This window comes from Salmo salar, chromosome 17 (assembly GCF_965601325.2).
Source record: "Salmo salar chromosome 17, fSalSal1, whole genome shotgun sequence".
NCBI classification, from domain to species: domain Eukaryota; kingdom Metazoa; phylum Chordata; class Actinopteri; order Salmoniformes; family Salmonidae; genus Salmo; species Salmo salar.
The window spans coordinates 70,684,593-70,707,911 of NC_138307.1; the positions used below are offsets into that span (position 1 = coordinate 70,684,593).

The following is a 23,319-nucleotide window of genomic DNA, read 5'->3' on the forward strand; positions in this document are numbered from 1 at the left end:
TGTGGACCCATTAGCTGAATACTGAGAGTAAAGATACTCACTGGCAAGGACTGCAGGACAGCGGCCTTCCTTTGTCAATACATGTGTTTTACCCAAGAGTTACACCTAGTCATCAGAGTGTATCTTTTGATCTACTGACAGTCATCAGTGTGTATGTTTTGATCTACTGACAGTCATCAGTGTGTATGTTTTGATCTACTGACAGTCATCAGTGTGTATGTTTTGATCTACTGACAGTCATCAGTGTGTATGTTTTGAGCTACTGACAGTCATCAGTGTGTATGTTTTGAGCTACTGACAGTCATCAGTGTGTATGTTTTGAGCTACTGACAGTCATCAGTGTGTATGTTTTGAGCTACTGACAGTCATCAGTGTGTATGTTTTGATCTACTGACAGTCATCAGTGTGTATGTTTTGATCTACTGACAGTCATCAGTGTGTATGTTTTGAGCTACTCAGTCATCAGTGTGTATGTTTTGAGCTACTGACAGTCATCAGTGTGTGTGTTTTGAGCTACTGACAGTCATCAGTGTGTATGTTTTGAGCTACTGACAGTCATCAGTGTGTATGTTTTGAGCAACACAGTCGTCAGTGTGTATGTTTTGAGCAACACAGTCGTCAGTGTGTATGTTTTGAGCTACTCAGTCATCAGTGTGTATGTTTTGAGCTACTGACAGTCATCAGTGTGTGTGTTTTGAGCTACTGACAGTCATCAGTGTGTATGTTTTGAGCTACTGACAGTCATCAGTGTGTATGTTTTGAGCAACACAGTCGTCAGTGTGTATGTTTTGAGCAACACAGTCGTCAGTGTGTATGTTTTGAGCAACACAGTCGTCAGTGTGTATGTTTTGAGCTACTGACAGTCGTCAGTGTGTATGTTTTGATCTACACAGTCATCAGTGTGTATGTTTTGATCTACACAGTCATCAGTGTGTATGTTTTGAGCAACACAGTCGTCAGTGTGTATGTTTTGAGCAACACAGTCGTCAGTGTGTATGTTTTGAGCTACTGACAGTCATCAGTGTGTATGTTTTGAGCTACTGACAGTCATCAGTGTGTATGTTTTGAGCTACTGACAGTCATCAGTGTGTATGTTTTGAGCTACTGACAGTCATCAGTGTGTATGTTTTGATCTACTGACAGTCATCAGTGTGTATGTTTTGATCTACTGACAGTCATCAGTGTGTATGTTTTGAGCTACTCAGTCATCAGTGTGTATGTTTTGAGCTACTGACAGTCATCAGTGTGTGTGTTTTGAGCTACTGACAGTCATCAGTGTGTATGTTTTGAGCTACTGACAGTCATCAGTGTGTATGTTTTGAGCAACACAGTCGTCAGTGTGTATGTTTTGAGCAACACAGTCGTCAGTGTGTATGTTTTGAGCAACACAGTCGTCAGTGTGTATGTTTTGAGCTACTGACAGTCGTCAGTGTGTATGTTTTGATCTACACAGTCGTCAGTGTGTATGTTTTGATCTACACAGTCGTCAGTGTGTATGTTTTGAGCAACACAGTCGTCAGTGTGTATGTTTTGAGCAACACAGTCGTCAGTGTGTATGTTTTGAGCAACACAGTCGTCAGTGTGTATGTTTTGAGCTACTGACAGTCATCAGTGTGTATGTTTTGAGCTACTGACAGTCATCAGTGTGTATGTTTTGAGCTACTGACAGTCATCAGTGTGTATGTTTTGAGCTACTGACAGTCATCAGTGTGTATGTTTTGAGCTACTGACAGTCATCAGTATGTGTGTTTTGAGCTACTGACAGTCATCAGTATGTGTGTTTTGAGCTACTGACAGTCATCAGTGTGTGTGTTTTGAGCTACTGACAGTCATCAGTGTGTGTGTTTTGAGCTACTGACAGTCATCAGTGTGTATGTTTTGAGCTACTGACAGTCATCAGTGTGTATGTTTTGAGCTACTGACAGTCATCAGTGTGTATGTTTTGAGCTACTGACAGTCATCAGTGTGTATGTTTTGAGCTACTGACAGTCATCAGTGTGTATGTTTTGAGCTACTGACAGTCATCAGTGTGTATGTTTTGATCTACACAGTCATCAGTGTGTATGTTTTGAGCAACACAGTCGTCAGTGTGTATGTTTTGAGCTACTGACAGTCGTCAGTGTGTATGTTTTGATCTACACAGTCGTCAGTGTGTATGTTTTGATCTACACAGTCGTCAGTGTGTATGTTTTGAGCAACACAGTCGTCAGTGTGTATGTTTTGAGCAACACAGTCGTCAGTGTGTATGTTTTGAGCAACACAGTCGTCAGTGTGTATGTTTTGAGCAACACAGTCGTCAGTGTGTATGTTTTGAGCTACTGACAGTCGTCAGTGTGTATGTTTTGAGCTACTGACAGTCATCAGTGTGTATGTTTTGATCTACTGACAGTCATCAGTGTGTATGTTTTGATCTACTGACAGTCATCAGTGTGTATGTTTTGAGCTACTCAGTCATCAGTGTGTATGTTTTGAGCTACTGACAGTCATCAGTATGTGTGTTTTGAGCTACTGACAGTCATCAGTATGTGTGTTTTGAGCTACTGACAGTCATCAGTGTGTGTGTTTTGAGCTACTGACAGTCATCAGTGTGTGTGTTTTGAGCTACTGACAGTCATCAGTGTGTGTGTTTTGAGCTACTGACAGTCATCAGTGTGTGTGTTTTGAGCTACTGACAGTCATCAGTGTGTATGTTTTGAGCTACTGACAGTCATCAGTGTGTATGTTTTGAGCTACTGACAGTCGTCAGTGTGTATGTTTTGAGCAACACAGTCGTCAGTGTGTATGTTTTGAGCAACACAGTCGTCAGTGTGTATGTTTTGAGCTACTGACAGTCGTCAGTGTGTATGTTTTGAGCTACTGACAGTCGTCAGTGTGTATGTTTTGAGCTACTGACAGTCGTCAGTGTGTATGTTTTGAGCTACACAGTCATCAGTGTGTATGTTTTGATCTACTGACAGTCATCAGTGTGTATGTTTTGAGCAACACAGTCGTCAGTGTGTATGTTTTGAGCTACTGACAGTCGTCAGTGTGTATGTTTTGATCTACTGACAGTCATCAGTGTATGTTTTGAGCTACTGACAGTCATCAGTGTGTATGTTTTGAGCAACACAGTCATCAGTGTGTATGTTTTGAGCTACTGACAGTCATCTCTAACAGGTTTCTCTTGTGAAATAGATTTGATGTCAGTGAGACTAAACTGTATATTTAAATGTTAAATCAAATAAAAACTGTAACCATGATATAATGTTGTTACAGAATGTCATTACGTAACACACTGTGTCAATCTAAAAACATCCAAACTGAATGAAACCTGCAGAAACATTTTGAGATTGGGAGAAATCTAATTCTGTAAACAATGTGCACAATGCACACATCTCCTGCTGCACTGCTTAGGGGTGGGGCTCTCTGTGGGCTTAATGCAGGATGCTGGTACAAGGGTGTGGAGTCAGAATCCTGCTGTCCCAGAATGCCGCAGTGGGATTGAGAGATGCTCTCTCCTCTCTGTTTATAATGGAGTAGGATGAAGTTGCCCATAGACACTGATTTTGGGTCAGTTTAGCATGTCCCCCACTGATGGTTAAAGGTCCAGCCCAGTGCAGTCAAATGGGTGATTTCCTGTGTTTTATATATTTCCACACTGAGGTTGGAATAATACTTTGAAATTGTATAAAATGATGATAATGCCATTTTAGTGTTAGAGCTGTTTGAAAAGACCGCCTGAAATTTCACCATGCAGTAAATTAGTTAATAGACCAATAAGAAAGAGGATTCCAAACATCTGCCAATAACAGCTGAAGTTACATTTTCCTCTCCCCACTCAGACCACTCTAGTCCTAGCAAAGTTCTTGTTTGAGAAATTGTCCTTTATTAAGAAGCTATTTTAGTTGAAACCGTTTTAATTGAAAACAATCATGTAAGGTCCTTAATTGTTACCTAGAAATGATTTGATATTGAGATAAAAACAGCTGCATTGGGCCTTTAAGGACAGTGCTTGCATTGGCAATGGGGCATCTTATAGCGTGAACAAAGTGCATCTAGGTGTATTCATATCAGCAAGTGCTGACACGAGACCCTGGGGTCTGAGCCGTAACAAGGGAGGGGCAGGCAACTAGGCTGAATAGTGTTATTCCCATAGTCTCTAATTGCATAGGTAGTTCTATAACACCTGTGATGTCAGAAAGCGGGGACGGTTGGAGCAGGAAACTAAGGGTCCCATAGGGACATGGGGTCAGCTGCTTTTTCCTCCCGTTTCAGTGTTTAATTTTAGTTAATTAATTAGCCGTTACCTTTGTACTCAACTGCCTCGCCTGGTTTCTGGGGTGTTAAGTGGTTGCTAACCAACCAATCAGCCGCTACATTTATTCCTCACAAAACCACTGCTGAATGAGTTTGCACTTTTCACAAAAGTGTGGTAACGGGTGTTTGTGAACTAAACAGTAAAACTGGTTTAAAGTCATTTGTTTTTTTGGAACCTATTGTGTGTACTAAGTGTGAAGATGCTGGCGGTGCACTTGTTAACACTACGGTAGATGCTGGCGGTGCACTCGTCGACACTACGGTAGTTTGGAGTCATTTCCTCCAGTGTCTTGGAGTTCCCATTGGGGCTTGTTACAGGAGTCCTCTTCCCTCCTGGTTACCTCATGTGAGCAGCGTTGCACTCTGCACTGCCAGAACCTTCCGTCCCTGTTTCCCAACCCCCAGTGCCCACTGAGGAGGGAAAAGGCTTTTTTTTTTCTCTCAAAAAGAGCTTATTTTTTTATCCTAGTGGATGTTCTCATTATGACAGAATGGTTGAAAATGGGATATGTCAATTCTTGTCAGTGTGATCTTTAGTTTGTTCTATAAATGTGAGCTGTAAACAGTCATTCTATGAATCGTTGTGGATGAAACTCTTGGGTGTTGATTATATTTCCTATGTCGTTTGGCTGGAAGAGGAGAACTAGAAGTTAGTATCCCTGTTGAGGAATATGTGTCAGATTCCCAAAGTAAGGTGATTTACCCAATAAATTACTGGGAGTTTATATATGGAGTGTTAGACTCTTTATTTTTATAGTTTATTCGCCGTTAGTCAGCACCTCCACACAATCTTTTTTCTGGGTGTGCGCCAGCTCATGTCTTTTAGATTCCCAAAGTTGACCATGGCAGAAAAGATGCTTTATAATGACCCCATCCCCCCATGTTCTAATGACCCCATCCCCCCATGTTCTAATGACCCCATCTCCCCCCGTATTCTAATGACCCCATCTCCCCCCGTGTTCTAATGACCCCACCCCCACGTGTTCTAATGACCCCACACCCCCCGTGTTCTAATCAAATCAAATGTATTTTTATATAGCCCTTCGTACATCAGCTGATATCTCAAAGTGCTGTACAGAAACCCAGCCTAAAACCCCAAACAGCAAGCAAAGCATGTGAAAGAAGCACGGTGGCTAGGAAAAACTCCCTAGGAAAAACTCCCTAGAAAGGCCAAAAACCTAGGAAGAAACCTAGAGAGGAACCAGGCTATGAGGGGTGGCCAGTCCTCTTCTGGCTGTGCAGGGTGGATATTATAACAGAACATGGTCAAGATGTTAAAATGTTCATAAATGACCAGCATGGTCAAATAATAATAATCATAGTAGTTGTCGAGGGTGCAACAAGCACGTCCGGTGAACAGGTCAGGGTTCCATAGCCGCAGGCAGAACAGTTGAAACTGGAGCAGCAGCACGGCCAGGTGGACTGGGGACAGCAAGGAGTCATCATACCAGGTAGTCCTGAGGCATGGTCCTAGGGCTCAGGTCCTCCGAGAGAAAGACAGAAAGAGAGAATTAGAGAGAGCATATTTAAATTCACACAGGACACCGGATAAGACAAGAGAAATACTCCAGATGTAACAGACTGACCCTAGCCCCCCGACACATAAACTACTGCAGCATAAATACTGGAGGCTGAGACAGGAGGGATCAGAAGACACTGTGGCCCCATCCGATGATACACCCGGACAGGGCCAAACAGGCAGGATATAACCCCACCCACTTTGCCAAAGCACAGCCCCCACACCACTAGAGGGATGTCTCCAACCACCAACTTACCATCCTAAGACAAGGCCGAGTATAGCCCACAACGATCTCCGCCATGGCACAACCCAAGGGGGGGCGCCAACCCAGACAGGAAGACCACGTCAGTGACTCAACCCACTCAAGTGACGCACCCCTCCCATGGACGGCATGGAAGAACACCAGTAAGCCAGTGACTCAGCCCCTGTATAAGGGTTAGAGGCAGAGAATCCCAGTGGAAAGAGGGGAACCGGCAAGGCAGAGACAGCAAGGGCGGTTCGTTGCTCCAGCCTTTCCGTTCACCTTCACACTCCTGGGCCAGACTATACTTAATCATAGGACCTACTGAAGAGATAAGTCTTAAGTAAAGATTAAAGATTGAGACTGAGTCTGCGTCTCTCACATGGGTAGGCAGACCATTCCATAAAAATGGAGCTCTACAGGAGAAAGCCCTACCTCCAGCCGTTTGCTTAGAAATTCTAGGGACAATTAGGAGGCCTGCGTCTTGTGACCGTAGCGTACGTGTAGGTATGTACGGCAGGACCAAATCGGAAAGATAGGTAGGAGCAAGCCCATGTAATGCTTTGTAGGTTAGCAGTAAAACCTTGAAATCAGCCCTTGCCTTATCAGGAAGCCAGTGTAGGGAGGCTAGCACTGGAGTAATATGATCAAATGTTTTGGTTCTAGTCAGGATTCTAGCAGCCGTATTTAGCACTAACTGAAGTTTATTTAGTGCTTTATCCGGGTAGCCGGAAAGTAGAGCATTGCAGTAGTCCAGCCTAGAAGTAACAAAAGCATGGATTAATTTTTCTGCGTCATTTTTGGACAAAGTTTCTGATTTTTGCAATGTTACGTAGATGGAAAAAAGCTGTCCTTGAAACAGTCTTGATATGTTCTTCAAAAGAGAGATCAGGGTCTAGAGTAACGCTGAGGTCCTTCACAGTTTTATTTGAGACGACTGTACAACCATCCAGATTAATTGTCAGATTCAACAGAAGATCTCTTTGTTTCTTGGGACCTAGAACAAGCATCTCTGTTTTGTCCGAGTTTAAAAGAAGAAAGTTTGCAGCCATCCACTTCTTTATGTCTGAAACACAGGCTTCTAGCGAGGGCAATTTTGGGGCTTCACCATGTTTCATTGAAATGTACAGCTGTGTGTCGTCCGCATAGCAGTGAAATTTAACATTATGTTTTCAAATGACATCCCCAAGAGGTAAAATATATAGTGAAAACAATAGTGGTCCTAAAACGGAACCTTGAGGAACACCGAAATTTACAATTGATTTGTCAGAGGACAAACCATTCACAGAGACAAACTGATATCTTTCCGACAGATAAGATCTAAACCAGGCCAGAACTTGTCCATGTAGACCAATTTGGGTTTCCAATCTCTCCAAAAGAATGTGGTGATCGATGGTATCAAAAGCGGCACTAAGATCTAGGAGGACAGATGCAGAGCCTCGGTCTGACGTCATTAAAAGGTCATTTACCACCTTCACAAGTGCAGTCTCAGTGCTATGATGGGGTCTAAAACCAGACTGAAGCGTTTCGTATACATTGTTTTGTCTTCAGGAAGGCAGTGAGTTGCTGTGCAACAGCTTTTTCAAAAAAAATTGAGAGGAATGGAAGATTCAATATAGGCCGATAGTTTTTTATAATTTCTGGATCAAGATTCGGCTTTTTCAAGAGAGGCTTTATTACTGACACTTTTAGTGAGCTTGGTACACATCCGGTGGATAGAGAGCTGTTTATTATGTTCAACATAGGAGGGCCAAGCACAGGAAGCAGCTCTTTCAGTAGTTTAGTTGGAATAGGGTCCAGTATGCAGCTTGAGGGTTTGGAGGCCATGATTATTTTCATCATTGTGTCAAGAGATATAGTACTAAAACACTTTAGTATCTCCCTTGATCCTAGGTCCTGGCAGAGTTGTGTAGACTCAGGACGATGGAGCTTTGGAGGAATACCCAGATTTAAAGAGGAGTCTGTAATTTGCTTTCTAATGATCATGATCTTTTCCTCAAAGAAGTTCATAAATTTATTACTGCTGAAGTGAAAGCCATCCTCCATTTGCGAAGGCTGCTTTTTAGTTAGCTTTGCGACAGTATCAAAAATAAATTTCGGATTGTTCTTATTTTCCTAAATTAAGTTGGAAAAATAGGATGATCGAGCAGCAGTGAGGGCTCTTCGATACTGCACGGTACTGTCTTTCCAAGCTAGTTGGAAGACTTCCAGTTTGGTGTGGCGCCATTTCCGTTCCAATTTTCTGGAAGCGTGCTTCAGAGCTCGTGTATTTTCTGTATACCAGGGAGCTAGTTTCTTATGACAGATGTTTTTATTTTTTAGGGGTGCAACTGCATCTAGGGTATTGCGCAAGGTTAAATTGAGTTCCTCGGTTAGGTGGTTAACTGATTTTTGTCCTCTGACGTCCTTGGGTAGGCAGAGGCAGTCTGGAAGGGCATCAAGGAATCTTTGGGTTGTCTGAGAATTTATAGCACGACTTTTAATGCTCCTTGGTTGGGGTCTGAGCAGATTATTTGTTGCAATTGCAAACGTAATAAAATGGTGGTCCGATAATCCAGGTTTATGAGGAAAAACATTAAGATCCACAACATTTATTCCATGGGACAAAACTAGGTCCAGAGTATGACTGTGGCAGTGAGTAGGTCCAGAGTCATGTTGGACAAAACCCACTGAGTCGATGATGGCTCCGAAAGCCTTTTGGAGTGGGTCTGTGGACTTTTCCATGTGAATGTTAAAGTCACCAAAAATTAGAATATTATCTGCTATGACTACACGATCCGATAGGAATTCAGGGAACTCAGTGAGGAACACTGCATATGGCCCAGGAGGCCTGTAAACAGTAGCTATAAAAAGTGAGTGAGTAGGCTGCATAGATTTCATAACTAGAAGCTCAAAAGACGAACACTTTGTTTTTGTAAATTGAAATTTGCTATCGTAAATGTTAGCAACACCTCCGCCTTTGCGGGATGCACGGGGGGTATGGTCACTAGTGTAACCAGGAGGTGAGGCCTCATTTAACACAGTAAATTCATCAGGCTTAAGCCATGTTTCAGTCAGGCCAATCACATCAAGATTATGATCAGTGATTAGTTCATTGACTATAACTGCCTTGGAAGTGAGGGATCTAACATTAAGTAACCCAATTTTGAGATGTGAGGTATCACAATCTCTTTCAATAATGGCAGGAATGGAGGAGGTCTTTATACTAGTGAGATTGCTAAAGCGAACACCGCCATTTTTAATTTTGCCCAACCTAGATCAAGGCACAGACACGGTCTCAATGGGGAAAGCTGAGCTGACTAATGACCCCACCCCCCCGTGTTCTAATGACCCCACCCCCCCGTGTTCTAATGACCCCACCCCCCCGTGTTCTAATGACCCCACCCCCACGTGTTCTAATGACCCCACACCCCACGTGTTCTAATGACCCCACCCCCCCGTGTTCTAATGACCCCACCCCCCCGTGTTCTAATGACCCCATCTCCCCCCGTGTTCTAATGACCCCATCTCCCCCCGTGTTCTAATGACCCCATCCCCCCCGTGTTCTAATGACCCCATCCCCCCCGTGTTCTAATGACCCCATCCCCCCGTGTTCTAATGACCCCACCCCCCCGTGTTCTAATGACCCCATCTCCCCCCGTGTTCTAATGACCCCATCTCCCCCCGTGTTCTAATGACCCCACCCCCCCGTGTTCTAATGACCCCATCCCCCCGTGTTCTAATGACCCCACCCCCCCGTGTTCTAATGACCCCATCTCCCCGTGTTCTAATGACCCCACCCCCCGTGTTCTAATGACCCCATCTCCCCCGTGTTCTAATGACCCCCATCCCCCCGTGTTCTAATGACACCATCTCCCCCCCGTGTTCTAATGACCCCATCTCCCCCCGTGTTCTAATGACCCCATCTCCCCCCGTGTTCTAATGACCCCATCTCCCCCCGTGTTCTAATGACCCCCCGTGTTCTAATGACCCCATCTCCCCCCGTGTTCTAATGACCCCCAGTGTTCTAATGACCCCATCTCCCCCAGTGTTCTAATGACCCCATCTCCCCCCCGTGTTCTAATGACCCCATCTCCCCCAGTGTTCTAATGACCCCATCTCCCCCCCGTGTTCTAATGACCCCATCTCCCCCCCGTGTTCTAATGACCCCCGTGTTCTAATGACCCCCCGTGTTCTAATGACCCCATCTCCACCCCGTGTTCTAATGACCCCATCTCCCCCCCATGTTCTAATGACCCCATCTCCCCCCCATGTTCTAATGACCCCATTCCTTGTCCGCAGTCCCTGGGGCACTGGGGTCGGTTTTGTGCTGCCTACTCACCTTCAGATGTGGGGAGTTGAAGTGGGTGTTTGGGTGAGAGTGTTGGGCCTCTGGTAGCACCATACAGCCAACTATAGGTTAATGTTGGGCCTCTGGTAGCACCATACAGCCAACTATAGGTTAATGTTGGGCCTCTGGTAGCACCATACAGCCAACTATAGGTTAATGTTGGGCCTCTGGTAGCACCATACAGCCAACTATAGGTTAATGTTGGGCCTCTGGTAGCACCATACAGTCAACTGTAGGCTAATCTTGGGCCTCTGGCACCACCATACAGCCAACTATAGGCTAATGTTGGGCCTCTGGTAGCACCATACAGTCAACTGTAGGCTAATCTTGGGCCTCTGGCACCACCATACAGCCAACTATAGGCTAATGTTGGGCCTCTGGTAGCACCATACAGTCAACTGTAGGCTAATCTTGGGCCTCTGGCACCACCATACAGCCAACTATAGGCTAATGTTGGGCCTCTGGTAGCACCATACAGTCAACTGTAGGCTAATGTTGGGCCTCTGGCACCACCATACAGCCAACTATAGGCTAATGTTGGGCCTCTGGTAGCACAATACAGCCAACTATAGGCTAATGTTGGGCCTCTGGCACCACCATACAGCCAACTATAGGCTAATGTTGGGCCTCTGGCACCACCATACAGCCAACTATAGGCTAATCTTGGGCCTCTGGCACCACCATACAGCCAACTGTAGGCTAATGTTGGGCCTCTGGTAGCACCATACAGTCAACTGTAGGCTAATGTTGGGCCTCTGGCACCACCATACTGTCAGGGTTGGGGCTTGGGTTGTTGTCCCCTCTCCCAATAATTGTCCATGTCCACCAGTCTGTCAATGATGTGAAGGGTGGACAAATAGCCACGCATCACCTCCTTTCCATCTCTAAGCTGTGTGTGATTGTGTTGCAGTGAGGCTGCGGCCCATGCAGTGGCGACGCTGGCTGAGGCCACCCTACAGGGAGGAGGTCAAATCGTTCTGGCCGGGGAAACGGCGGCTGCTGTAGGAGCACTGACTGGAGTGCAAGATGGCAGCGGTACGTACCACACAACCTCTCAACAACTATTGTCAGGTAATTGACTCACCTGTATAAATCAATGTGAAATAGTCCACTGACACTCCTCATACCATTACAACACCCCCCCTAACATTACAACACCCCCCCTAACATTACAACACCCCCCCTAACATTACAACACCCCCCCCTAACATTACAACACCCCCCCTAACATTACAACACCCCCCCTAACATTACAACACCCCCCCCTAACATAAAATAATAATAATGCCTTTTGTGAACTAACACTGGCACCCCCCCCTTTCTAGCTCTGACTTTGCTGATAGCTACTTCATTGATGGAAAATGTAAATGTCAATTCAAACAACAGCCCTAACATTGAACCCACGCAGCCCTTGCGTTTTAACCCACGCAGCCCTAACATTGAACCCACGCAGCCCTTGCGTTTTAACCCACGCAGCCCTAACATTGAACCCACGCAGCTCTAGCGTTTGAACCCACGCAGCCCTAACATTGAACCCACGCAGCCCTAGCGTTTGAACCCACGCAGCCCAAGCGTTTGAACCCACGCAGCCCTAACATTGAACCCACGCAGCCCTAGCGTTTGAACTCACGCAGCCCTAGCGTTTGAACCCACGCAGCCCTAGCGTTTGAACCCACGCAGCCCTAGCGTTTGAACCCACGCAGCCCTAGCGTTTGAACCCACGCAGCCCTAACATTGAACCCACGCAGCCCTAACATTGAACCCACGCAGCCCTAGCATTTGAACCCACGCAGTCCTAGCATTTGAACCCACGCAGCCCTAACATTGAACCCACGCAGCCCTAGCGTTTGAACCCACGCAGCCCTAGCGTTTGAACCCACGCAGCCCTAGCGTTTGAACCCACGCAGCCCTAGCGTTTGAACCCACACGTTGTTTCATATACACCATGCATACAAAACGACTAAATCACTCAGTTGAACATAATCCTCCCATATCATGATGACCTGTCTGGGGTGTCAGCTACAGGTAACACAGCACATACAAACCTGTCCCCTGCTCTCGCTAGGATAACCCAGGTTCCCCAGCTGTGCTGTGCGTGTGTGTGTGTGTGGTGTGTGGTGTGTGTGTGTGTGTGTGTGTGTGTGTGTGTGTGTGTGTCATACTAGATACTCTGTCCAGACCAACAAAAGGGCTTAACAAGAAAAACTTCCAAAAGGACTAATTGGGGGGAGAATGATTTTACTGTAGCGCAGAGGCCTGCCTGAACTTGACTCTGCCCATGTGTTTCATTAAGTGACCACAACTGTCCAGTTTGAATGTTAATGATACTCAGTTTACACTAGATTTATATCATTCATTACATTCAGAGCAAGTCAAGCTCCTTTCATATTCAACTCATTCAAATTGTCTGGAAGGGTGGCAAATGAAAATCACTAAAAGGCCCGGAGGTTTTCAACAAGGCCATAGGTTTCAATGTGCATTTAACAAAGGAGTTGGTATGACTGGATATTTGGTCCTGTACTTTAGTTGTGGAGTTTGTTGTGTACTTTCTGATTTTACCCCAGAAGGTGAGGTCCACATAAAAGGACTGTTGATGAGTATGGTTCTTGGGTGGTAGCAACACCGGGACACATTAGTGAAGCTGGTTTTCCACCAACAGCATTTCCTCCATTGAGTCTAGTCTTCCCAGTTACACAGTAGTGTCTGTATCACAGCTGGGTTCCAGTACTATTTACTGTATTTTAATTACTTTCAAATACATTTCAAAACAAGAAAATAAGTATTTCAAATACTTAAATAGACATGTATTTAAACCCAGGTCTGGTCAGTATGTGAGGGAATAGGACAGGATTTGCCAGGTCTGGTCAGTATGTGAGGGAATAGGACAGGATCTGCCATGTCTGGTCAGTATGTGAGGGAATAGGACAGGAGATGCCAGGTCTGGTCAGTATGTGAGGGAATAGGACAGGAGGTGCCAGGTCTGGTCAGTATGTGAGGGAATAGGACAGGAAATGCCAGGTCTGGTCAGTATGTGAGGGAATAGGACAGGAGATGCCAGGTCTGGTCAGTATGTGAGGGAATAGGACAGGAGATGCCAGGTCTGGTCAGTATGTGAGGGAATAGGACAGGAGATGCCAGGTCTGGTCAGTATGTGAGGGAATAGGACAGGAGATGCCAGGTCTGGTCAGTATGTGAGGGAATAGGACAGGAGATGCCAGGTCTGGTCAGTATGTGAGGGAATAGGACAGGAGATGCCAGGTCTGGTCAGTATGTGAGGGAATAGGACCAGAGATGCCAGGTCTGGTCAGTATGTGAGGGAATAGGACAGGAGATGCCAGGTCTGGTCAGTATGTGAGGGAATAGGACAGGAGATGCCAGGTCTGGTCAGTATGTGAGGGAATAGGACAGGAGATGCCAGGTCTGTTCAGTATGTGAGGGAATAGGACAGGAGATGCCAGGTCTGGTCAGTATGTGAGGGAATAGGACAGGAGATGCCAGGTCTGGTCAGTATGTGAGGGAATAGGACAGGAGATGCCAGGTCTGGTCAGTATGTGAGGGAATAGGACAGGAGATGCCAGGTCTGTTCAGTATGTGAGGGAATAGGACAGGAGATGCCAGGTCTGGTCAGTATGTGAGGGAATAGGACAGGACCTGTCAGTGAGACACTCTGTGTTGATGCAACAGAGACCCATGTGAGCATGTCCACCATTCTATTAATCCCTACTATGTCTCTACAACTCTGCTGCAGACCGTTCATACTGTAGATACACATTTCCAATACATACTGATTACAGTTATTTCGATTCTTTCAGGTCGTATGATACCAGCTCTCATCAGCTGATGGTTACATCATGATCTCAGCAGCAGCTTTTATCCACGTAACACTCCACCACCATCATTCCAGAAACTCCATACTCTCTGCCTTCAGGGCTAGTTTCCTGTCTCTTCTCGTCACCTCCCTGTCCTACAGTGGGCCATGCCCCTGCTGGTGACCCTTCCCCCCCAGGCACGGGGGCGTTGTCATCTCCCTGAAGTGCTCTTGCTAAAGAGGCTTTGATCCACTCCATTATCAGTCTATAGTCTAATCACTGGGCCAGCTGTCAGCGCCCTGGGACCGGACAGCAACCGGCCTCATGGTGACTCACACTGTCCCCTCCTCTACCACTGCCCACAGGCTGCAGTAGGAAGAAGGCCACTAGCAAAGGTGTGTCTTTAAACACCCAAAGCTGATTAGCAAGCACTACAACTACATTTAAAGAAATGGACATCAGGAAGCCTTCTTTCCCCCCCACAATGTGCCTGCCCATCATTTTACAGTCGCTGCATTGCATTGCAGTGAGAATCTAATGCTTTTCTCCTAAGTGAAGTTAAAGCTGTCCCTATTGGGTGTGGTATGTTTCACAGGAGTGACAGACGGTATGACCAACGAAAAACATGTTCCGATTTGGACATGAATCATACGGTCATTTGCAAAATAGCTACCCTTTTTAAGATGCCCATCTGTTGGGTCGTCACTAGTTAACACAGCCACAACGTCGTAATTATGGCTAAACCCCACCCCTTTCTACAATTTATCTTCTTAAAATCTGATTTTAAACCTAACTTTAACCACACTACTAACCCTAACTTTAAGACCAAAAAGACAATTTTGACTTTGTGGCTGTGTTATCTAGTGAAAACACATCTGTTGTGGCTTTTTGTGAGCCGTCAAAAACTCAGCCACTCTGTTTAGTGAATGGACAGGGAGGGAGGCAGCAGAACCAAGGAGCCTGAGGCTAGGAAAGGGCATTGTGGGATAGCTGGAGCCCCTTCCGTGCCCCATCATTCTACAAGTGGGTTATTTTAGCCAGTTGGTAGAAGCCACAGCGCTAAACCTCCCTCCCTTGTAGCTTCTGCTGTTAGTTTGCATCCCAAATGGCACCCTATCCCCTGTATAGTTGACTACTTTTGTCCAAAGCGGTCACAAGTAGTGCACTGTATAGGGAATAGAATGCCATTTGGAACACACACTTAGTATGTTAGCTAGCAGCAGGCCCCACTCAGCTAACAACCAGCCCTTCACCTGTTGGCCCAGTGCTGCTCCTCTCCTGAGCCTGTTGACCTTTACCTAATCACCGTAATGGAGGAGTGGAGGGGCCACTGTTTGAAGTGCTGCCTGATTGGCTAGCTTTGTCCCTAGCACACATACACACACTCATCGACCATGGCCCTCAATGTCACAGTAAGTGAAGTGTGAGCGGCTTGGCCTGGTACTTGACTCAGTAAGCACCGGGCTCTCTCTCTGAATGCCAGGCTACCTGCCACATATTGACAACATGTAAACTATATTTAGTCTCAACTGTTTATTGAAAACATATTTACATTTGCACAATGAGCGCTTGTCTCTCAAATACATTGTTACAGTTGTTGGTCAGCTAGCTAGCAAATTGTGCCATATTAGCATTGACTTGAAATCAGTCAAGACATGGTGAACTTACTATGCCAGACTGCCCCCCCCACACACACTGTATTGTAAGCCCTGCTACTATACAATCATCACAGCCAGTCAACTACCTGAATCAACACAACTTGATTCTGTCACGTAGCTGGACCAAGGGGGCTTATTAGACTACTACAGAGGGGGACCTGGGGCCTCATTTAGAGAAGGCATATACGCGCAGATTGATCATACGAGTCGACCAAATGGATTTACTTGGCATTACATTTAGTGATTTTATAATTGAAACATAATTGAGACTTTATTAATGTCTGTAGACAGACATTGTTTAAATTGCATTTTCTCACGTTACATTTTAACACTAAAATGTGGTGTTTAAACTAATCACATTTTCTAAAGGAGGGGTCTGGATCCTTTACCTAGTGGATAAGGTAAAGAGGTGTGGGTTATCATATTGTTGATCACATTTATGCATCATTTTCAAAATGCCCGCATTAGTTATCATTATGCCAGTGTATCACTGAAATGTGGAATGACCACGAGCATCCGCCCAGCTATGACCTCCTTCCCCTAGCCTGTGACACTGTGACAGCTTGTGGGGCTGGGCAGAGACCCACGTGACTTAAGTAGTAATCCCCAGGCAGAGTCTCTCACACACACACACACACACACACTCACACTCACACACAGCTGGGCAGGGAGGAGAGGCAGTCCGGTTCAATTGGACCATTGTTCTGCAATGTAGCCTCTCTAAAATGGCTGCCTAAAGCGGTTTGACTCAAGCATGGCTCTCTCTCAGGCCCTAACCCCACCTTAAAGACCCTCATGGACCAAGGCACTTCACAGTAGAACTAAAATGGCCAATTGTCATTTGTCCATTTCATCAGTCCCTTTGTCAATACTGCATTGTATGTGTGGCCAAAAAATATAATAGCATAGCAAAATGGATTGCTCTCATTCTGGGAAATTAATATTTCACTTCAAATTACATTTATAACATCACACAAGAAAATATGGAATATACATGTTTATTAGGATCCCTATTAGCTGACGCCATGATGTCAGCTATTCTTCCTGGGGTCGGACACATAACTAAAAATACATTTACAAACAATTACAATTAATGACATTAAACATTGTAGAGGTCCAGGGCTGGCATGGTTACTACACGTGGTCTGCCCTTGTGAGGCTGGTTGAGCGTACTGCATTAAACAACCTCTTTTGTATCATCTGAGATCCCTAAAGATTGGAAAGCTGCCCCGGTCATCCCCCTCTTCAAAGGGGGAGACACTCTAGACCCAAACTGTTACAGACCTTTATCCATCCTACCCTGCCTTTCTAAAGTCTTCGAAAGCCAAGTTAACAAACAGATCACCGACCACTTCGAATCCCACTGTACCTTCTCCGCTATGCAATCTGGTTTCTGAGCTGGTCATGGGTGCACCTCAGCCATGCTCAAGGTCCTAAACGATATCCTAACTGCCATCGATAAGAGACAATACTGTGCTGCTGTATTCATCGACCTGGCCAAGGCTTTCGACTGTCAATCACCACATTCTTATCGGTAGACTCAACAGCCTTGGTTTCTCAAATGATTGCCTCGCCTGCTTCACCAACTACTTCTCTGATAGAGTTCAGTGTGTCAAATCGGAGGGCCTGTTGTCCAGACTTCTGTCAGTCTATATGGGGGTGCCACAGGGTTCAATTCTCGGGCCGACTCTCTTCTCTGTATACATCAATGATGTCGCTCTTGCTGCTGGTGATTCTCTGATCCACCTCTATGCAGACAACACCATTCTGTATACTTCTGGCCCCTCTTTGGACACTGTGTTAACTAACCTCCAGACGAGCTTCAATGCCATACAACTCTCCTTCCGTGGCCTCCAACTGCTCTTAAATGCAAGTGAAACTAAATGCATGCTCTTCAACCGATCGCTGCCCACACCTGCCCGCCCATTCAGCATCACTACTCTGGACGGTTCTGACCTAGAATATGTGGACAACTACAAATACCTAGGTGTCTGGTTAGACTGTAAACTCTCCTTCCAGACTCATATTAAGCATCTCCAATCCAAAATTAAATCTAGAATCGGCTTCTTATTTCGCAACAAAGCATCCTTCACTCATGCTGCCAAACATACCCGCGTAAAACTGACCATCCTACCGATCCTCGACTTCGGCGATGTCATTTATAAAATAGCCCCCAAAACTCTACTCAGCAAATTGGATGCAGTCTATCACAGTGCCATCCGTTTTGTCACCAAAGCCCCATATACTACACACCACTGCGACCTGTATGCTCTCGTTGGCTGGCCCTCGCTTCATATTCTTCGCCAAACCCACTGGCTCCAGGTCATCTATAAGTCTTTGCTAGGTAAAGCTCCGCCTTATCTCAGCTCACTGGTCACCATAGCAGCACCCACTCGTAGCACACGCTCCAGCAGGTATATTTCACTGGTCATCCCCAAAGCCAACTTCTACTTTGGCCGCCTTTCCTTCCAGTTCTCTGCTGCCAATGACTGGAACGAATTGCAAAAATCACTGAAGCTGGAGTCTCTATCTCCCTCACTAACTTTAAGCATCAGCTGTCAGAGCAGGTTACCGATCATTGCACCTGTACAGTGGGGGGAAAAAGTATTTGATCCCCTGCTGATTTTGTATGTTTGCCCACTGACAAAGAAAGGATCAGTCTATAATTTTAATGGTTTATTTGAACAGTGAGAGACAGAATAACAACAACAAAAATCCAGAAATGTTATAAATTGATTTGCATTTTAATGAGGGAAATAAGTATATGACCCCCTCTCAATCAGAAAGATTTCTGGCTCCCAGGTGTCTTTTATACAGGTAACGAGCTGAGATTAGGAGCACACTCTTAAAGGGAGTGCTCCTAACCGCAGCTTATTACCTGTAAAAAAGACACCTGTCCACAGAAGCAATCAATCAGATTCCAAACTCTCCACCATGGCCAAGACCAAAGAGCTCTCCAAGGATGTCAGGGACAAGATTGTAGACCTACACAAGGCTGGATTGGGCTACAAGACCATCGCCAAGCAGCTTGGTGAGAAGGTGACAACATTTGGTGCGATTATTCGCAAATGGAAGAAACACAAAAGAACTGTCAATATCCCTTGGCCTGGGGCTCCATGCAAGATCTCACCTCGGGGAGTTGCAATGATCATGAGAACGGTGAGGAATCAGCCCAGAACTACACGGGAGGATCTTGTCAATGATCTCAAGGCAGCTGGGACCATAGTCACCAAGAAAACAATTGGTAACACACTACGCCGTGAAGGACTGAAATCCTGCAGCGCCCGCAAGGTCCCCCTGCTCAAGAATACATATACATGCCCGTCTGAAGTTTGCCAATGAACATCTGAATGATTCAGAGGACAACTGGGTGAAAGTGTTGTGGTCAGATGAGACCAAAATGGAGCTCTTTGACATCAACTCAACTCGCCGTGTTTGGAGGAGGAGGAATGCTGTCTATGACTCCAAGAACACCATCTCCACCGTCAAACATGGAGGTGGAAACATGCTTTGGGGGTGTTTTTCTGCTAAGGGGACAGGACAACTTCAAAGGGACGATGGACGGGGCCATGTACCGTCAAATCTTGGGTGAGAACCTCCTTCCCTCAGCCAGGGCATTGAAAATGGGTCGTGGATGGGTATTCCAGCATGACAATGACCCAAAACACATGGCCAAGGCAACAAAGGACTGGCTCAAGAAGAAGCACATTAAGGTCCTGGAGTGGCCTAGCCAGTCTCCAGACCTTAATCCCATAGAAAATCTGTGGAGGGAGCTGAAGGTTCGAGTTGCCAAACGTCAGCCTCGAAACCTTAATGACTTGGAGAAGATCTGCAAAGAGGAGTGGGACAAAATCCCTCCTGAGATGTGTGCAAACCTGGTGGCCAACTACAAGAAACGTTTGACCTCTGTAATTGCCAACAAGGGTTTTGTCACCAAGTACTAAGTCATGTTTTGCAGAGGGGTCAAATACTTATTTCCCTCATTAAAATGCAAATCATTTTATAACATTTTTGACATGCGTTTTTCTGGATTTTTTTGTTGTTATTCTGTCTGTCACTGTTCAAATAAACATACTATTAAAATTATAGACTGATAATTTCTTTGTAAGTGGGCAAACGTACAAAATCAGCAGGGGATCAAATACTTTCCCCCCCCACTGTACACAGTCCATCTGTAAATAGCCCACCCAACTACCTCATTCCCATATTGTTGTTTATTTTTTGCTTCTTCACCCCCGCATCTCTACTTGCACATTCATCTTCTGCACATCTATCACTCCAGTGGTTAATTGCTAAATTGTAATTATTTTGCCACTATGGCCTATTTATTGCCTTACCTCCCTAATCTTACTACATTTGCACACACTGTATATAGACTTTTCTATAGTGTTATTTACTGTATGTTTGTTTATCCCATGTGTAACTCTGTGTTTGTGTCGCACTGCTTTGCTTTATCTTGGCCAGGTCACAGTTGTAAATGAGAACATGTTCTCAACTGGCCTACCTGGTTAAATAAAGGTGAAATAAATAAAATAAAAAGACATTTAGGTCGATGGAGAACAGAAGAAAAGGCTACTTTATACTATTTAAACGTGTCTAAGCCTGTATCCCCCCTCTGTCTCTCTCCAGGCCTGGTGCAGATCCCAGTCAGCATGTACCAGACGGTGGTTACCAGCCTAGCCCAGGGGAACCGGCCCGTACAAGTGGCCATGGCGCCCGTGGCCACACGCATCGACAACACAGTCACACTGGACGGCCACGCGGTGGAGGTAGTGACTCTGGAGCAGTGACACTGAATCCTCCCTTGGCAGGTGTGTTCCGCTGGAACAAAGTCCCAAAATGGCCGCCGCCGGGAGCTGAGGGAGGGATAGTCCGTTTTCACCATAGAGAGAGATAGAGGGCTCATCTTTGTATCTGTGCCATTATAGTGTCTGTGACAGCATGGGCATCACCATTGAGGCCATCTCCATTTTGAAGTAGTCAATTTTCCGCTTCACGATTGACTGATCCCTCCTGATAACCCGGTTGGACATGACTCCGTCAGCGTCACCAGGAAGGATCAGCCAATGAAGTTGGAAGTCCCCCCCCCAGTTGACTACATTAAAATGGTGGAAGCCCTAAATGGCGCTGCCCATGCTGATACAGCCTTTTGGCCAGTAGAGGCCTCTATCATTCTCTATGGTTTCCACATGCTGCGCTCTGTACAATGTAAAAAAATATATTTTTTATGTACATCTGCAGGGGAATAAAAGTGACGGATTTATCAATGCATTGTTTACTATATGTGTGTGTATATAGTAGAAGATATGTTTTTTTGTTTGAATGTCCTTTTTTAGCTTTGATGTTGAGCATTGTGTGACATGGGTTAGAGTATTTAGTATTTATTTCTGCACACCTTAACATTTACTTAAAGAATAACCAAAAAGCCAAGGGGGACGCCACCACCACCAATTCACCTTTCATTCTGAACCTATATCACAGTCCCATTAATGACGTTTTGGTACTATGTCTATGTGAGTGTTATTCCATGTTTGTTATAGAATGCGGTTACTAAATCACAATCACTCTCTGCTCTGTTGTCATGGACTTCATATGCAATCAGGTTGTGCCGAAACCCAGGAACCTTTCCACTAATTCCACCCCCTGCTATATTAGTCAATGTTCCTCTTGTACCCTGGATGTCTATGAAGCATCCCAATTATCAACTGTAAGACACTTCACTGCCTAGAATGATTCCAATGAAACATTATTTCTGAAATATGTTACCTGTTGTTGTGTGGTTTATTGTACTGTAGTCCACTCCACACACATGCTGGGATTTGTGAAGACTCAGGATTTATCAGTAAGGTATTTTTTTGTGCTGGATATTTGACGACCTGGCTAGGCAGCCATTTTGACTCCAGAGAATATCACAATTGGTGTCTCCAATGCATGAGTAGCTGTCCCTTTTTGAGTATTTAAAAACAAAACAACCAAGACGCTCCTTTTGATGTCAGTGGTAGGAACTTATTCTAAATCATTTTATACATTGAGGGAGGCCGTACTGTGTACTACAGAGCATTCAATGACTTTTGTATTTGTACAGAATACGTGTGCATTCTTTGGATTGATATGACGGTATGAATAAATTCAGCTCACTACAGAGAATCCTTCGTAGAATGAATGATTTAGGAAATACATTAGGTGACTGAATTACACCAAGCATGCAGTCCATGTGATCGCCCAATAAAGTGACTACTGTTCACCGGTCACACTAGCCAGTGTCATCATTGAACTCTGAAGGTGAAATACTTCCTTTCCAAAACCCTACTATTATTCTTCACATCATACCAGGTCGTTGTTGGTCCATGCCCCTCTTTTTCTACATGGTATATCGATGTAGTTACCCTGCCATGAAAACTCCATGACCTCTATACACTCCACTGTCATCCCCCTACCCGCCACACACACTCAGAGCCTGTCGTGACGGACGCTCAGGGTCCTGGTTACATCATAAGCTGTATTGCACTGTGCAGCCCTCCCCGTGGTTAAAGCCTGGGATTTGCTAGCTGGGTCCTTCTGTTACGGAGTGGGAGAGAGACGTTGGTTCGGGCCCTAATCCGTCAGGCGTCAACACACACCCCATTCTGCCTCCCAGATTACAGCACAGGAAGCAGGTTACAACCTCATGGATGGAAAGATACACCAAGTCCTGTTGTTTCCTGCTTTGCTATCTTCTCTGTATTGAAGCGCTTGTTTATGAGACATTTTAAGGAGACAATTTTGAGAGGATGTCTAAATGGTGTGTGTGTTGATGTGGTAGGGGGATGTTGGGGGTTAGGGGGCAGCTGGCCACTGGGGGGGTAGGAGCGTGACACGTGTGCATCACCCTGTAGCACCAGAGTAAAAAAGCCTTATTAGAATGCTTTCTGGGAAACAGGCCTTGCCCTCTCTCTCGAAAATATCCACCTATACAGGGAATTTAAAGCCACATTCGTTCTTACCTCGTCTCTCATGACAGACTGCTAAATAAATGAATGGACTCTAATGGAGTAGCCGGCCAGCGCAGACACCAGATTTGGTTCTGTGTGTCGAGATTGATTCTTACTATCCCTGTCTGTTGTTTTGTCCATCCAAACATATTCTTGGGATTTATAGAATGAAGTATCCACTACAAAATAGGAATTAACAAAGTAGCAGGAAGTAACCACTAAGTGCACATCGTACCTCAACATGAGCAGCGGTGTACGCGCCCTGACATACACCTAACGCCTCTCAGCACCCTGCGTCCCAAACAGCACCTTATTCCCTATAGTGGATGTGCCCTGGTCAAAAGTAATGCACTATAATAGGGAGCCATTTAGGACGCAGACTTCATGTTAACTGTTTCATCTCCAGTGTCTGATGAAGGCAGGCTCACTGATGAAAGGTGCTGTGGTAAGCCGGTCAGTCAGTGAAGTGGGTGGTGGTGATGTAATCAGCTAATG

General features: G+C 45.4%; 1 protein-coding gene across 8 annotated transcripts in view; it reads left to right on the top strand.

Moving 5' to 3' along the window:
* LOC106609786 (nuclear respiratory factor 1) overlaps nucleotides 1-22,102 on the top strand; it is a 42,773-nt gene extending 20,671 nt beyond the window's left edge. For 5 of the 8 annotated variants that reach the window (XM_082964057.1, XM_082964059.1, XM_082964062.1 and 2 more), the window contains 2 exons: nucleotides 11,297-11,457; nucleotides 20,483-22,102. In XM_082964057.1, coding sequence (XP_082820183.1) covers nucleotides 11,297-11,457; nucleotides 20,483-20,643 — 322 coding nt within the window. In that variant the 3' untranslated portion in view covers nucleotides 20,644-22,102. The remainder of the gene's footprint in view (nucleotides 1-11,296; nucleotides 11,458-20,482) is intronic. The other 3 variants (XM_082964061.1, XM_082964064.1, XM_082964060.1) reach the window with 2 other exon arrangements.
* The last annotated feature ends 1,217 nt before the right edge of the window (nucleotides 22,103-23,319 follow it).